The sequence below is a fragment of the Lissotriton vulgaris genome, chromosome 6, assembly GCF_964263255.1.
Source record: "Lissotriton vulgaris chromosome 6, aLisVul1.2, whole genome shotgun sequence".
In the NCBI taxonomy this organism is placed as follows: domain Eukaryota; kingdom Metazoa; phylum Chordata; class Amphibia; order Caudata; family Salamandridae; genus Lissotriton; species Lissotriton vulgaris.
Genome location: NC_141694.1, coordinates 951,879,540 through 951,895,277, shown reverse-complemented (window position 1 = coordinate 951,895,277; position 15,738 = coordinate 951,879,540). Strand labels below are relative to the sequence as shown.

Below are 15,738 nucleotides of genomic sequence, written 5' to 3'. Positions count from 1 at the left end.
TTATTCTATTCAGTGATTAATGTATGGGGCCTTGTGCTATGAAGAAGAGAGGGGACTGGCGGTATCATAGCCACACAAAGAGAGTCTCCTACCATACAGCCTGAACGTAGGAACCACTGGTGGATTATACTAAGCAGCATGGGATCACAAAACGTATGCTTGAGTTAGGAAATGTGCTTGAAGGACCAGAAGTACTGGGACTGTCCAGGTAAGTGGTATGCTTTGTGTTGTACACCTTAATAAAGAAAGAAGACTGAAATTTGGTAAGTCGTGGAAGTACCGCAACTCAAGAATCTGCAAAGGTATGGAATAAAACAGACCACCAATACTGATAATTCTAGGTCCTCCAAGTTGCAAGTAAATATTCAAAGACAATGAAAAATTAACGCAATAAGGAAAACTACATTTCTTAAAAAGTACACGCTTACAAATGAAATCATTTACTTTATTGATGTAATTATTTACATAACAAATAGGATTCAAATCTTTGAAACAGACAGTCTAGGAAACTAACCCATTCCTTCCACATACAGTTATGCACTCACGTGTAGAAAGATGTCTTAATGATTCAGGCTGAAATGTAGCACTTACAGGGCACAATAAAGACACACAATAAATGTTTCTTCAATCAACATTGCATGGCCCCTGCAGAACCGTACAATTCATTAGAAAGGAAAAAAGAGATCACAAAAAGAAGTGTATCAGAGTTCACCGGACTTTACCTAACCAGATGAGCCACTATGAGTAGGGTAAATTTTAAAAACTGTATTGAAAAGCAAACGATTTCCATCCATGCAGCAGCAACGCACTTGAGATACACAATGTTACAAGTTACATAAAATATTCCTTTCCCTGAACAAGAGTGATAGCCTTGAGAAGATACAGTAGTGAGATTCATTCTGACCATGGCATTTATGCGGAACATAACCCAACTCTGGAGTCCCCAAACACGGACTTAAACTATGCAGGCCATCCCAATTAGAACACCAGTTAAATCCACATCTCCTTTTCTTGATGAGACCTTACAACTCAAAATTTGAGTGTAAACTTAAATTGAAAAAAATCCTAGAAGTAGCAATAATATGTCCTTCTGTCCCTGTCCAGTGTCCAACTGAGATGTCCATCCAAAGTCTGAACCGGTGTCACCCTTGCGAACTCTGACTCCTCCTGTTTAGCTTGCCACTTGATTAACTGAGACATACACTAAAAACAACCAAACTGTGAAAAACACAGATGCAGGGTGGCATATTTATGATAGTGGGATAATACTCGCTTTGCTGTCCCGAATAAAATGAGGACTCTCCTTCGCAACTGGCTAGGAGAATCTGCAATTTTGCTACAAGAAGTTACAAGACAGCAATTCACATTATGCATATTCAAAGCATAATAACTACTGTCACTGCCATATGTTTATAGTAAGAGGTCTTACAAGTGGATCCTTGACCAATCTGCAGACTTAAGGATACCCTCCAACCTAGCTCCTGCCCAAAGAGTTTAGTAGCCATAGCCCACTTGTTGAATAGGCCCCCAAAATTAGTGTCTACCAATGCCATTACCTCCTTAACCCATCTACTCAACTTAGTGGATGTTACTGCAGCAAAGAGTCTACACAGAACTATGAACATTTGTGGGGCCACAGTCTCCATTTCTATAGTGGCATTCGGATGTTCCTTAAGACACTTTACCACACACAGCTTTGGATGCAATGGGAAATGTGGAAAATACATATAAGTTGAATAGTTCTTCGTACGCCTTGTAATGTTGAAGTGCACCCCTTCAAGGGAAAAATTATCTCGAAAATGTCGAAAGCCCTGGCATTCGACACCCCATTAAAGAGCACCAAGCATAATGTTGTCAACTTTACAAAGAATGACTTAAAGGATAGATGATCATTATCATCCCTTGACTGAAACATATTAACAGCCGAATTACCATCCTAGATAGCAGTATATATGGGTTTAGGGGGAGACTCGCATCTCACCCCAAAGCATTTGACAGACATTTGAAAGGAGGTGGTTTGATTTTCTGTGTCGGATGCGGTTGCTGCGGCGTGGGGTTAGTCTCCTTTCATAAGGAGTTGTTAATGGTAAAGATTGGTTACATTGTTACTGTGGAAACGGGTGTCCAGGGAGAGGGGCAGGGGGGAAGAGGTCTTGCTTTGCTGTCAGCTACATTTGTTAAGCATCACTTACTGACTCGGTTTCCATTTATTAGTAGCACAGTGTTTGCCCTGTCATTTTCATTTACGGAGGGTGAAGTGTTTGCCCTGTCATTTTCAGCTGTTTGAGGGTGCGAAGAAGAGCTTTTATATACAGTGATGCGAGCGGGACGCATAGGAAAGGAAGCAATCTTGACGGCTGGTTCAAGTGAAGTATATTGTTGCCAAAACATATCGGATAATTTGTGGGCTTTCCTAAAGCCTGGGAAGCTAGGAGTTCAAGCTCTGGCAGAGCGAGTTTTCTGAGTTTCTATTTTGCATGGTGCATGGAATATGGGAAAAATGAATGTGCTTTTGATTCTGAAATAACATTTTTAAACGATTAAACGTTCGAGTGGTTTGGAGTTCTAAATAATATTTAAAAAGTTGTCTCTCTCTCTCGTAGAGGCTGCACCTTGTTTCCTTGACCTGCTTCTGCATTGTTTGTTTTTAACCCTCCTCACCCTGATCAGCGTTTTTTATCAATTGGTTTTACCATGTATTAAATGGTTCTTAGTTTATTTTAAATTTTATTATCCTATCCGGCAGTGACTCAATACTTACCAAGACACTTTCTGCACTTTCTTTTCGCCAGACAAGTCCCCGGTCCACCGCAGCAGATTCCCTGCTGATTGAGTGGAGGGAGGTACCCGTGCTAGAGGCAGGAACTACCGGCCCCCAGCACTTCCAGTGTGCCAATTTGGGCGCCATTTTGACAGTGCAACGCTCTTGTGTCTCACCTGTAATAACTGTTCCCGACTACTTCAGGACCAGATGGTGCCGACGCGCAGCGGGCGCGCTGGTGGTGCACCAAAGGCAAGCCCGTCTGCGCCCAGACAGCGGCCAGGGCCTGGGCCAGGGCTAGTTATGCTGCCCAAATTTCCAGGGATTAAGTACACAGTTGGAGTAGATTGAAGCTCCTTTCCCTCAAACCTTCCAGAACCAGACTCTTTTCACTTGGGGATTCGGCGGAGACTTACCTGTGTCCCTACTGTAAGTTTATCCCTAACATCAGACACAACTATGTGCGACTTAAGGGTCTGTGCCTAAGCCGTCCAAAGCACCTTAGGCCCGTGGAGAAAGAAGCCTTTCTTATTAACTGCAGATCACTGCCTAAACATGCCCTGGACATACATCAATCCCTAGTAGACTATATTTGGGACCTTATGTTCCTAACAGAGACTTCGCCCACATCCACAGGGCAGACACTTAAGGTCTAACCACAAACGTTACCGCTTCACCCCGCGTTTTGCGAAGGCAAGAATGGGGGCAGGACATTCGAGGTGGGGACCACCAAATGTTGGAATACCTTCCATCCCACCTACGCATGATGCAGTCCGAACAGGAATTCAGAAAGGCCTTGAAGACCTGGCTTTTCAGTCGTAAAGACTAGATATGCGCTCTCCTCTACCTTGGGTACGGGCTGCATAAGCGCAGGGACACCTCATTTTGGGTAGCTGTGCGCTTTATAAAGGTCTTAATATTACTATTATATATTCACAAACATATACACAAACGTGTGCTTTTTCTACATTTACAAGGATTTATAGATATCTGTCCACGATCGATAGGTAGTTGGCAAAGGTGATAGTAGTTACATCACTGTGCAAGAGTCACCCTTGGTTACCAGCTCTGTTGAAATTATCAGTGGATTGCCTAATTCTGCTCCTGGTTGGCCCACATATTTTGAGAGGGGGGCAGAGAATGAGTCTCTTATCAGGGGGGCAAGTAGGGCTGCTGTCTTGTAATATTCCAGGGCATGTGTCGGGCTCTCAGAGAAAGCTTCAGGATACATCTTGGCATCTTGGGTCAAAGTTACACTCCAGGCATATAAATCAGCATGGGAGGATGGAAGTAGCTTGCATGTGGAATGGAGTAGAGATCCAATTTAAGCAGATGTTGCTGGGGTTTTGAATTTCCTGGCATCATTAGCAGTGGCACAAACATCTTACAGAACCATGAATGGCTAACGGTCAGCTTCATTCGCAGGACATGAAAAGGGGGTTGGTAAACCAGTGGGGGAACATCCTTTAGTATGTAAATGTATGAAGGGTGTAAGATATACGAGAACTCTTAAACCGAGATAGTCAACTGTGGGGTGTTAATTTGTTGCTAAATATGTTTCAGGTGATAATAATGCTCTATCCGTTAAGTTGTTCTCTGTGATGTCTGTGCTTTGGATATTTCTGACATAACTTTTTTCTCCTTAGGGATTGCACTTCAACATTAGGTGGCGTACAAAGAATGCATATACTTATGTGGGGTTTCCACATTTCCCTTCACATCCAAAACTGTGTGCGATGAGGTGTCTTAACCAATATGTAAATATCCCTAAACATAAACGGATTACGGCTACACAAATGTTCATAGCTCCTTGTTGACTCTGCTCCAGTACCATCTACTATGTTGAGTAGATGGGTTAAGGGGGTAATGGCATTGGTGCACACTACTTGTTTTGGGGCTCATTCAGATAGTAAGTCTATGGCTTCTAAAGCTTTGTGGGCAGAAGGGAGGTTGGAGGCTATCCTTAAGTTTGCAGATTGGTCAAGGGTATCAACCTTAAAGACATTTTATTATGAAGCTATAGAACATGTGGCAATGCCAGTAGTTAATATGCTTAGAACACACATAATATGAGCCCCTGCCTTGTGATAAAATTGTAGATTCTCCCAGCCAATTGTGAAGGAGAGTCCTGATTTTACTAAAGACATGGTACTTATGCCACCCTGGAACTGAGGTTGACACATTTTTGGGTTATTTTTAGTGCCGGTTTCAACAATTCAAGAGGCAAGCTGAATAGGAGGAGTATGGTTTCGGCAAAACAATATCTATTCATGCTTTGCATACACCTCTCAGATGAACACAGGGTACGGACAGTAGGACACATTATGGCTACTTATTGGATGCATCTCCATTTTTATTATGCTCAAGTTAGCACACAGATTTATGAACTGTGAGGGCACATCAATAACAGAAGTGGTGTTCAAGGAGGCTGCCCAAAATATACCGGACTTAACAGGTGTACTAACTAGTATATCCTGTTTGGCTAAACATCATTATTGGAATTGTATTTCTTTATATGGCCGTGAAATAAACAGTAAGAAAAGAGACTGCTTAATGCTTGCCTTCTTGTCTTGTATATAATCCGGACACACTTCACAATTGGATAGGACAATCTGCAATTTTAAAGGAGGTTGCAGAAATGCACTGTGAAATGTATAAATAATATGGCAGCAAATGGGGGGGCAGAACGGTTCCTAGTGTTATATCGTGAGCATTGTTGGCAGTACAAATGTGGCCTGTCCCAGAGTAAACGAGAGTTGCTCTTTTTCACAATCAGTTAAAAAGCCATAACAGAAAAACATTTGCAAACATTGCGGGTCTTGAAAAGAAGAATCATTTCCCTCTCACCCTTTTGAACTGCATTGAAATTGAAATTTCTACAAAAATTAATATATACTCCGCAAATACTGCTTCTATGTTCTAAACTCAGGTTTCATTTTTCAATTCATGCTTTTCGAAATGCATTACATACATATTCATGTGCAGCGTGTCCATTTACTTTTCCATCTCCAAACATTGTGATCTGTAACGTTTTTATTCAAAAGGTAATAAAATAATAAGTGCTTTTAACATATCGCTGGATTCCTGACAAATAATATTCTAGCAGACTATGTGTAAAAAGTACACTCATTATAAATAACATTGGTGAGAACAAACATGAATTGACTGACATAGATTCGAATGTTTTCATTTCAACTAGTTGTCCCTTCTGCCTGCAGTCTCTCAATTAGCTGTTCAGCCTACAGAGACAAAAGAGAAAGCAAAAATTACATTGCTGCTGAAGAAATAGGTAGTTTTCGCACAAAAGGGCGCCTTTGTAACACCGAAAGAAGTAATATATAGAAAATTAACTTAATTTTTCTGAAAGTACTGTAAAGAAAGCAGTACATTTAGATACACTGCACTTAACGCCAAGGCTAACAATGTACATGCTATGTTTAGCAAATTATTTACAAACAAAAAGGGCAACCCTAGAACAGGAACCTGGGGCAATATATACTGTATTACTAACAGCAGTTCATGAGCTAAAATAACAAACTACAGTAAAATATAGACAGAAGTTTAACAAAAGAAAAAAAAAAACAGTGCAAACCAAGTTTCACAATAGCCATGTACCAAAATTGTCTCAAAAGATAATATTTAATGTAAGTTCAATTAAACAAAAAAAGAACAACATATTAATGGCGCTCACACAATTGTTCACCTCTACTGTGATTCTGCCACAAGACAGTCGGTAATACCATTATCTGGATACCTATTCGGATCCCACAGCTCAAGCTGGCTCATACCCTTATTGACTTATGTTTAGGTAACATCTTGTGACCACCCTTGGCATACCGACAGGTATGTGGGTTTTCCAAACTTTTTATTCCTAAATATTGGCAAGAACCCATCAAATGTTTTTTGCAATCTGTGCATTTATATGAGTATTTTATTTCTTGACAGTTTGTGTGTCTGGCACTTTTGTCCGACACACAAGGTTTGGTGTTCCTCCTTAGTGTTCATTGTGGAGATCCATTGAGGTGATTGTCTAGCCTCATTTTGTGATATTGTCCTTCTATTCACAGTTTTCTGACTTATTTTTATTTCACTATCTTTGGAATTCTCTGGTTTTTGGTTTCCTTTTACAGTTCTCCTACTTTTCTTTTTTCAATCACCATTTCTGACCTTATTGTCACATATTATGTGCTGAGCATAGTTTTAAATTATCAATTGCAAACCCATGTATATATTTCATTTTTGTAGAAAAGAAAGTGGATGCTCTTATATTTGAAGTCTCTGTCCAGAAGATGACCCCTAAAGTACCCGTGGGTCGAAACGTCTTCAAAGCTTAAAACGTGGCCTAAGTAAGAGAGGTCACAATTGTTACATTGTGTATTTTCATATTAGTAGTTTTATGTTTTTTTCTCTGCCACTGTTTGTTCAGTTTACACTTCTCAGTGTTCACACTTTTATCATTGTTTGTGTAACTTCATAAGCGCCATTAATATTTTGTTCTTTTTTTGTTCAACTGAACCTACATTAAATATTATCCTTTGAGATAATTTTGGTACATGGTTATTGTGAAACTTAGTCAGCGCTCGTTTTTCTTTTGTTTAACTTTCTTCTGTCTATATTTCACTGTAGTTTGTTATTTTAGCTCATGAACCGCTGTTTGGAATAAAGTATGTTTAGCAAATGGTCATTTCTTTCAACATCCGGCAATAGACCGTAAAATAGTGGAGCTTTTACAGGGGTGATAAGAAGGGGTGGGCAATAAATTCCACTCCACTGGTGGAGTTTTGGCCATGCATAATGCAGAGTTTTGGCCAAATACCGCCAGCCACCATGCAGCAGTTTTTTCTCCCGCGTGACTCTCCATTAGTAAGTTTGACAGTGGAGATTTGGTGTCCCCCATCACAATTTTCGGTCGCTAATAGAGCATTTGGCGAGATTTCTCCAACGTGGGTGGACATGACCATACATGGTCAGAAAGTGGCAGCTCAAGTAGAAAATGTGCCATTTGCACTCTTATTTCGAGCTCCTGGTGCTGAAAATCAGTACAAGCGGCACAACATGCCTAATTCTATTCGTTTGCGGAACTCCATGAGAATCTCGCAGAGTTTTCATGCAACTGCAGAATAAAACCGCAAGTTCTACCCATTGCTAGTGATCAGTAAAAATTGGGAATGGTCATTTACTAGATTCAGCTGCCAACAAGCAGGGGTCAAACTAGGGTTTAGTGTAGCAGGAGCTGGAAGTACGGCTTGCATGCCAAAGCGATTAGGAGGAGCCACTTGCAATGACTGCAGCTGGTAGAGCAGAAGGCCTAAAAGAATAATTTGAAAATTACCACGCTCAGACCTAGACTCTTGTACATTGCAAAAAAAAAAATGCAAGATGCCTTCAGTGCCATTCCTGGATTTCAATCTGAAACATTAGCTATTCACAGCTGCAGCACTGGGAAAATGAGGTACAGTTTCTGTTAATGTAGTTCTTAAGTTGCTATTAAACAATCAGACAGAAAGTGTACCTTTTAAAGGGCTACATTCAAAATAAGTACAGTAAGAGAATTTCTTTGACAATTGGGCATTTTGCTAGGTCACAGCAAATCATTTACTCGAAATGGAAAGTATAAATCAGGATCTAAGTCTCCACAAAAGAACTCCTCTATATTGAATGCGCGCCTCCTCCCCTTACTAAACTATAGATAGCGCCTTCTCCACGCACTGCTTACACCCTTTTACATTACATGACTTATACCATATAAAATAATAGTATTTACAATAACACTTAGGACATCACATCATTTGGGAGAACAGTGCATGGTAGAATGGTGAGTTATAGATAAATATGGCGTAGCTATCAAGTTGAATGCATTGTGTATGGAGATGCACGAGTTATAATAATTTTAAGGTGTTGCGTAAATTACATATTAAAGGTATAAATTTAGAATTTTACATGTTTGTGCAGTTTAAATTTGTTTTTTAGATAAAGAATAAATAGTTATAGTAATGTAAAGGTGGTGCATACATTATAAATTAAAGGTACAACTAGAAGTGTAGAACCTGTAATGTTTGTGTAGTTAAAATCCGTTTTTTATAGAAAGAATAAATTAAGTTTTCATAACTATAACAAAGGTTTAACATTTGTCTTTTTTCATTTAATTTCAATGTTTAAAAAAAATGTTTTTGAAATGGCAGAGTTTACTGTTGTGAAGTGTCATTAAATAAAGTGTTGTATAAGAGTGGAGGAGATTATCGTAAAGTGTACTGTCACAGTATAGTGGCGAACAGTGGAATAGCATACAGTGGAGTGGCCCACAGTGGAATATTGCAGAGTTGTGTGGGGTAGAGTGGATTAGCGTGCAGTGGAGTGGCTTACAGTGGAGTGCTAAAGAGTGGCATGAGATGGAGGGAGTAGTGTATAGTGAACTAAAGTGTCAGAACACAGTAGCCTGTTGTATAGTATAGTGACGTTGAGTGCATTACAGTGGACACGTATAGCGAAGAGTTGAATTGTCAAACCGGAGTGGCGTGTTGTACAGTACATTGGAGTGTATGCTGTAGAGTGTTAGTGAGCGCCAGAGTGGAGAACTGTGTTGTACTGTGTTGTGTAGGGGCGTTGAGTGAAATAGAAGGTTGTACAGTGTAGTGTAGGGACATAGAGTGGAGTACAGTATGGTATAGTGGCACAGTTCAAGTTCAAGTTCAGGGATTTATATAGCGCACTACTCACCCAGAGGGTCTCGAGGCGCTTGGGGAAGGGGGGGGGGTTAAATTTTTGTTGAATAGCCAGGTTTTTAGTTCTTTTCTGAAGGAGATGTGGTTTTGAGTAAGGCGGAGGTGAGTGGGGAGTGAGTTCCAGGTCCTGGCCGCCAGGAAGGAGAAGGATCTGCCACCCATGGTGGATCTTCGGATGCGCGGGACTGTGGCGAGGGCTTGATTGGACGATCTAAGTTGGCGGGTGGGTGTGTAGAAGGACAGTCGAGTGCTGAGGCATTCGGGTCCTAGTTTGTAGATGGCCTTGTGTGCGTGGGTGAGAAGACGGAATGTAATTCTCTTGTTGACGGGAAGCCAGTGGAGGTCTTTTAGGTGTCCGGTGATGTGATCTTGGCGAGGGATGTCCAATATGAGTCTCGCTGATGCGTTTTGGATGCGTTGGAGTTTGTTCTGTAATTTTGCTGTGATTCCGGCGTATAGTGTGTTACCATAATCCAGTCGACTCGTGACCAGTGCGTGGGTGACAGTCTTTCTTGTTTCGAGGGGGATCCAGCGGAAGATCTTTTTGAGAATACGAAGTACGTTGAAGCAGGAGGATGAGACTGCGTTGACTTGTCTGGACATAGAGAGGGAGGAGTCTAGGATGAAGCCCAGGTTGCGTGCGTGGTCTGTGGGTGTGGGTGCTGTGCCCAAAGCGGAAGGCCACCAAGAGTCGTCCCAGGCAGAGGGGGAGGATCCTAGGATGAGCACCTCCGTTTTGTCTGAGTTGAGTTTTAGGCGGCTATGTTTCATCCATTCGGCTCCTTCTTTCATGCCTTCGTGAAGATTGGTTTTGGCGGTGTTAGGGTCTTTGGTGAGGGAAAGGATTAACTAGGTGTCGTCGGCGTAAGAGATGATGTTAAGGTTGTGTTGACGCGCGATGGAGGCGGGTGGACTCATGTAAACGTTGAAGAGGGTGGGACTGAGTGATGATCCTTGTGGTGTAGTATGTAGTAGAGTATGTAGTAGAGTCTTGTATAATAGAGTTACATAGACCGAAGTACAGTGTGGTATAACAGAGCAGTGTAAACTGGAGGGTTGTATAGTGCCAGAGTGGGGTAAAGTGTTATGCAGTCAGGTAGAGTGCAGTTGGATAGCGTAGCATGGTATGGTGTGGCATACCGTAGAGTGGAATAGCATTCTGTAGAGTGGCATGGAGTAGAGTGGACTGGCACAGCATACAGTGGCGTAAAGTGTACAGTGGAGTGATTTGTCGTACAGGGGATTGGACTGGCATGTTGTACAGTGTTGTAGTGTGCCATAGAGTAGATTACAGTGTTGTACAGTGGAGTGGCATGGAGTACAGCAAAGTGCAGTACTGTAAGGTGGAGTGGCACTGAATGGAATACTCTACAGCGGAGCGGAGTGGCATATAGTGAAGTAGCGTACAGTGGAGTGGAGTAGCGTAGAGTTGAGTGGCGTAGAGTCTAGTAGTGAAAAGTGGAATAGTATATAGTGGAGTGTTTCCGTTTATTGTTATTAGGTAATAAAAACCATCACTATACAAGTTAAATGCATATAAAAAAATCCGCTTTAAGAAAAGAAAAAAACATTCTTAAAAACATAGTGGAGTGGATAGTGTGTAGTGGCGTAAAGTGGCATACAGGGAAATAGCGTATCGTGGAATGCCACACAGTGGAGTGGTGTAGAGTGGAGTACCAGAGAGTGGAATAGCATACAATGGAGTGGTGTAGCGTTGCATACACTGGAACAGGATGAACTGGAGTGGCAATAGCGTAGCAGCCTAGAGTAGAGTACAGTGGAATAGCGTAGTGGCATGCCAAAGAGAGGATTGGCGTTGAATGTAGTGATGTACAGTAGAGTGCATAAAGTGGAATACTGTACAGTGCAATAGCGTACAGTGGTGTGCTGAAGAGTGGACTGGTGCAGAGTTAAGTGGAGTAAGGTGAAATAGCATACAGTGCAGTAGGAGTACAGTGGTGTAGCACTGTGTGGAGTGGGGTAGAGTACAGTGGCATAGAGTGGAGTGCCACACAATGGAGTGGTGTAGAGTGGAGTGCCACAGAGTGGAATAGTGTAGAATGGAGTAGCGTACTGTAGAGTTGTGCATACTGGAAGAGCAGACTGGAGTGGTGTATAGTGTAGTGGCCTACAGTGGAGTGGGGTAGGGTACAGTGGAATAGCGTACAGTGAATTGGTGCAGAGTGGAATAGCATACTGTAAAGTGGCGTGGACTAGTGTAGAGTTGAATAGCGTACAGTGGAGTAGCATAGAGTGGAATATCGTACAGTGAAGAGTTGCAGGGTTGAGTGACATACACTGAAATACAGTGGAGTGCTGTAGACTGCAGTAGTGTACAGTGGAGGGATGTAAGCCACAGTGGCTTACAGTAGAATGGTGCGGAGTACAGTGGAGTAGAGTGTGGTAGAGTAGAGCCGAACAGAGTAGGGTTGAGTGGCAGAGTCTAGTTGTGTCCAGTAGAGTAGCCTATTGTTGAGTGGAACGGAGTGAGGCACAGGGGAGAGCACAGGGTGGAATAACGTACAGGGGAGTGTTCTAGAGTGGAGTGGAGTTGAGTACAGTTTAATAGCATACAGGAAAGTGGCGAAGAGTGAACTGACAGTGGAGTGGGGCAGAGTGCAATAGCATACAGTGTAGAAGCATTCAGTGGAGAGGAGTGACTTACAGTGGAGTGAGGTAGAGTGTTTTGGTATACAGTGCAATAGCATAGAGTGGAGTAGCATTGACTGGAGTAGCGTACAGTGAAGAGCCATATACTGGTAAGTGGCATAGAGCATAATAGGATACAGTGGAGGGTGTAGAGTGCAGTGGCATACAGTGGAATAGCGTATAGTGCACAGTGAAGTGTCATACACTGGAGTGGTGCCGAGAGTCATAGAATACTGTGTAGTATCATAGAGTGGACTTGCACAGAGTGGAGGGTTGTAGAATGGAGGGGTTTATTTGAAACAGACGTAGTGAGATAGTGCGTGAATGAATGTAGATGTAATGTGTCAAAAATATAGATTATAAGGGGTAAATGCAGATCTTTGGTACTAGGTGGAGACAATGAAGTAGTGTTAAACAACAGTGCATGCAGATGAGAAGTTAGTATGCGATTAGCTAATGCGGTCTTCACAAAACATAAAAGGCAGCCATGTTGTTTTCAGCACACTTTTACTGTGTTGCGGGTTAGAACCTTAATATAGGTAAGTAGTAGGTTTTATTGTTGTTCTCTACCTATAAGTAGATATATTTATTATCTATATATTTTTACAGCACTTTACAGAGAACAGCACTTTAAAAAAAGGCAATTAATTAGTGCAGTAATTTGTAGATATTACCACAGTGCTTCGTAAAGTTTTAATTATGTTCAAAATTGAAAAAAACACTGTAGTACACTATATCTGTAAAATATAGTATACTACAAAATTAAAAAAAAAAAATATATATATATATATATATATATATATATATATATATTTATTTTAACTTTTAAGTACCGCACCATAAAAAAACTGAAATGACTGCATGGAATGGTTTGCTTTGAGGGCACAAGACGAATCCCAAAAAATAACAAACAGTAACCAATAACACTGAACCAGAGCAGTGTGCTGCCCAGCATAAAGTGCTTAGATGCCTCGTACGGGGTAGTAAGCACTTTATAAATGTAATAATAATACAATCTATACTACTATTATAAAGAAAGCAACGTACGTGATGACTAGGAGGAGCGGCGGTGAAGTAAGGAGCTCGGGGAGGAGCGGCGGCTCAGGTAAGGCTCTGGGACATGGGACGGGAAGGAGCTGGTGCGGGAGGTTGGCCAGGAACAACTGCGGTAAGGCTAAGGGTCTGGGGGGAGCATTTCAGGCTTGCATGCACTCCCGCCCCAGCCCCCGCCCGCCACGACATTGCCCGGACACAGACCATGTCGTGGCGGGCGGGGGCTGGGGCGGAAGGTCACGCAAGCCTGAAATGCTGCCCCCAGCCCCCTTTTGCCCCAGGCAACGCTGGGGCGGGCGGCTAGTAATATATAATGCTTGAAATTTCATGGAAATATGTTCAGCTGTTTTCACTCCACGCAAGATTAAAAAAAAATATATGGAAAATGCATTGGTGGAAAAGCAAGTTTTAGGGCCAGTTTTTATCTTTGCACCCCCCTGGCAGATCCCAGCAAAACTTTCCATCGACCGTCGATGTAAAAAAAGGTATAGTTCGGAAAGTTTAGAGTTGAATCATCAAATGGGGGAAAAGTTACAGGAAACACAATTCCAAGAAATTCCTATACCTGGGAATTCTAACTATAACTACCAGCCGGGGTACTGCCATTCTGTAATTATTATATATTTATATTTTACACAGTGATGGAGTGGCAGTCGTCCCTTTGCAGTTTGAGTTAAGTCAGACTTTCCTTCCCACCAACCTACGGCAGACCCAAGAGCTCCTGGCCTTCAGACGTCTTCTCAAAACTTGGCTCTTCGATCAGTAGCAGCACCATCTCCCCCCCCCCCCCCCAGCGCCTTGAGACCATCACGGGAATGTAGCACGCTTAACAAATGTCTTGATTGATTGATAGGAAGAACATTTTCTGTTTTGCTAATATGGTAAACTTTGACGAATCTTCACAAAAATTTCCCAAAACACACTCATCCACCTCAACTCCTTCCTGGAAAGTTTCAGGAAGATCCCTCAAGTAAGGGCCAAAAAAAAGGGGAGGGTTCAAAACGTAACTTCCCAATGTAAATTCCATAGGGAATTTTAGACATCGCTACAGCCAAAACAGCTGAACGAAATTACACCAGATTTAGCAGAAAGCTAGAACCTTACCGACAGAGCATGCTTTTTATTTGGAGTAAATCGTTCAGTAGTTTTTGAGAAATTAAGGTTAAAAATGTATAGATATCTAGACGGTTGTGTTTGTGGGACTCTAGTGGACACACAACTTATGATCTGATTGGCAAAGGGGACTTTTTTCCAGTGTTTTTTTTTTATTCTTTTTATTTGCAGAATAAAGTGAACAAAATTGGCCAATACATTTTGCATAATAGAGTCAGTTATAACACCAGTAAAATACATTGACAGTGCGATACATAGTGTAAATTGAATTAGCTTTGGAGAGCAACATGTTATTCTATATCCTCCATACCGGAACAGCGGGTTTGTGGAGGCTCACATATGTCACTTCTGCATGCCACAAGTAAAGGAGAGAGATTGACTCGTCACGGGTTTGAAAAGCACACGTTTCGGGCACGAGATATTGCAAGAACCGCCCAGATAAAAAGTCCTCTGAGGAAGAGCAGTTAGCTCGAAATGCATCGGGCATAATGGTTGAAAAATGAAAAATGAATTTTGAAAGTTATGATGATTGAATAACGACGCATCCATGAAAAATAAATGAAATCAGAACATAAAAAATGTGTGAACATCTTTATTTGAAAAGTGAATGAATGGAGCCGTTTTGAGTGCTTATGTGATTGTGAATCATGGAACCAAGAAACACGCATCAGATTCGTTCCAGCTTGACCATACCTCCCCCCACTTTCGGGGGCACCCTCGCACAGTATATACAGTCTTCTCCTGCAGCATGCACCAATCAATGTCTTTTTGCCATTCGGCTAGTTTCGGTGGGGCGGATGCACCCCAGAGGCAGGCGATGTTCCTCTTTGCCACCATTTGCCCCAGTGTGACCCAGATTTTCCCTTTTGGAGGCAAGTCTGTGGGTTCCCAGATGTTCAAGAGGCATCTCTTCATTTCCAGGCGTATGTCTACCTCCCATACTTCTTGCATGCATTGCACCATACGTCTCCAGTACCTCCGCACCAATGGGCAGTCCCACAGTATGTGGAAGAAAGAGCCCGTCTCACCGCAGCCCCGCCTGCAGAGTCCCTCCCCCCCTCTTCCCATCGACTGTAGTCTAGTGCAGGAGATGTATACTCCATGCAGTATTTAAAGTTGTATGAGCCTAAGTCTAGCCGATATCGCCACCTCCTTAGGGGATGCCAGCGCACTCAGCCATTCTTCATCATCGATCTCAAGCCCGTCGGCCACCCACTTCTCTTTAAGGAACACAAGTGGGTCAGGAGGAATATTTATCCGTTTTTTATATGTGAGGGAGATGGCATGTTCTGGCATGTGCCCGTCGAGCAGCCTGTCCTCAAGTGGGGAGGCCTGTGGGGGCTTGGTCCCCGGCGGTATGTTAGATTGGAGGGAGTGTCTAATTTGCATATATCTGAAATATTCAGTGTGTGCTAGTTTGTATGTTTCTTGTAGGTAAGT

General features: G+C 42.2%; 1 protein-coding gene across 1 annotated transcript in view; it reads right to left on the bottom strand.

Moving 5' to 3' along the window:
- Positions 1 to 429: 429 nt before the first annotated feature.
- HINT3 (histidine triad nucleotide binding protein 3) overlaps positions 430 to 15,738 on the bottom strand; it is a 276,697-nt gene continuing 261,388 nt past the window's right edge. The window contains exon 5 of the mRNA XM_086926990.1: positions 430 to 6,000. Coding sequence (XP_086783116.1) covers positions 5,953 to 6,000 — 48 coding nt within the window. The 3' untranslated portion in view covers positions 430 to 5,952. The remainder of the gene's footprint in view (positions 6,001 to 15,738) is intronic.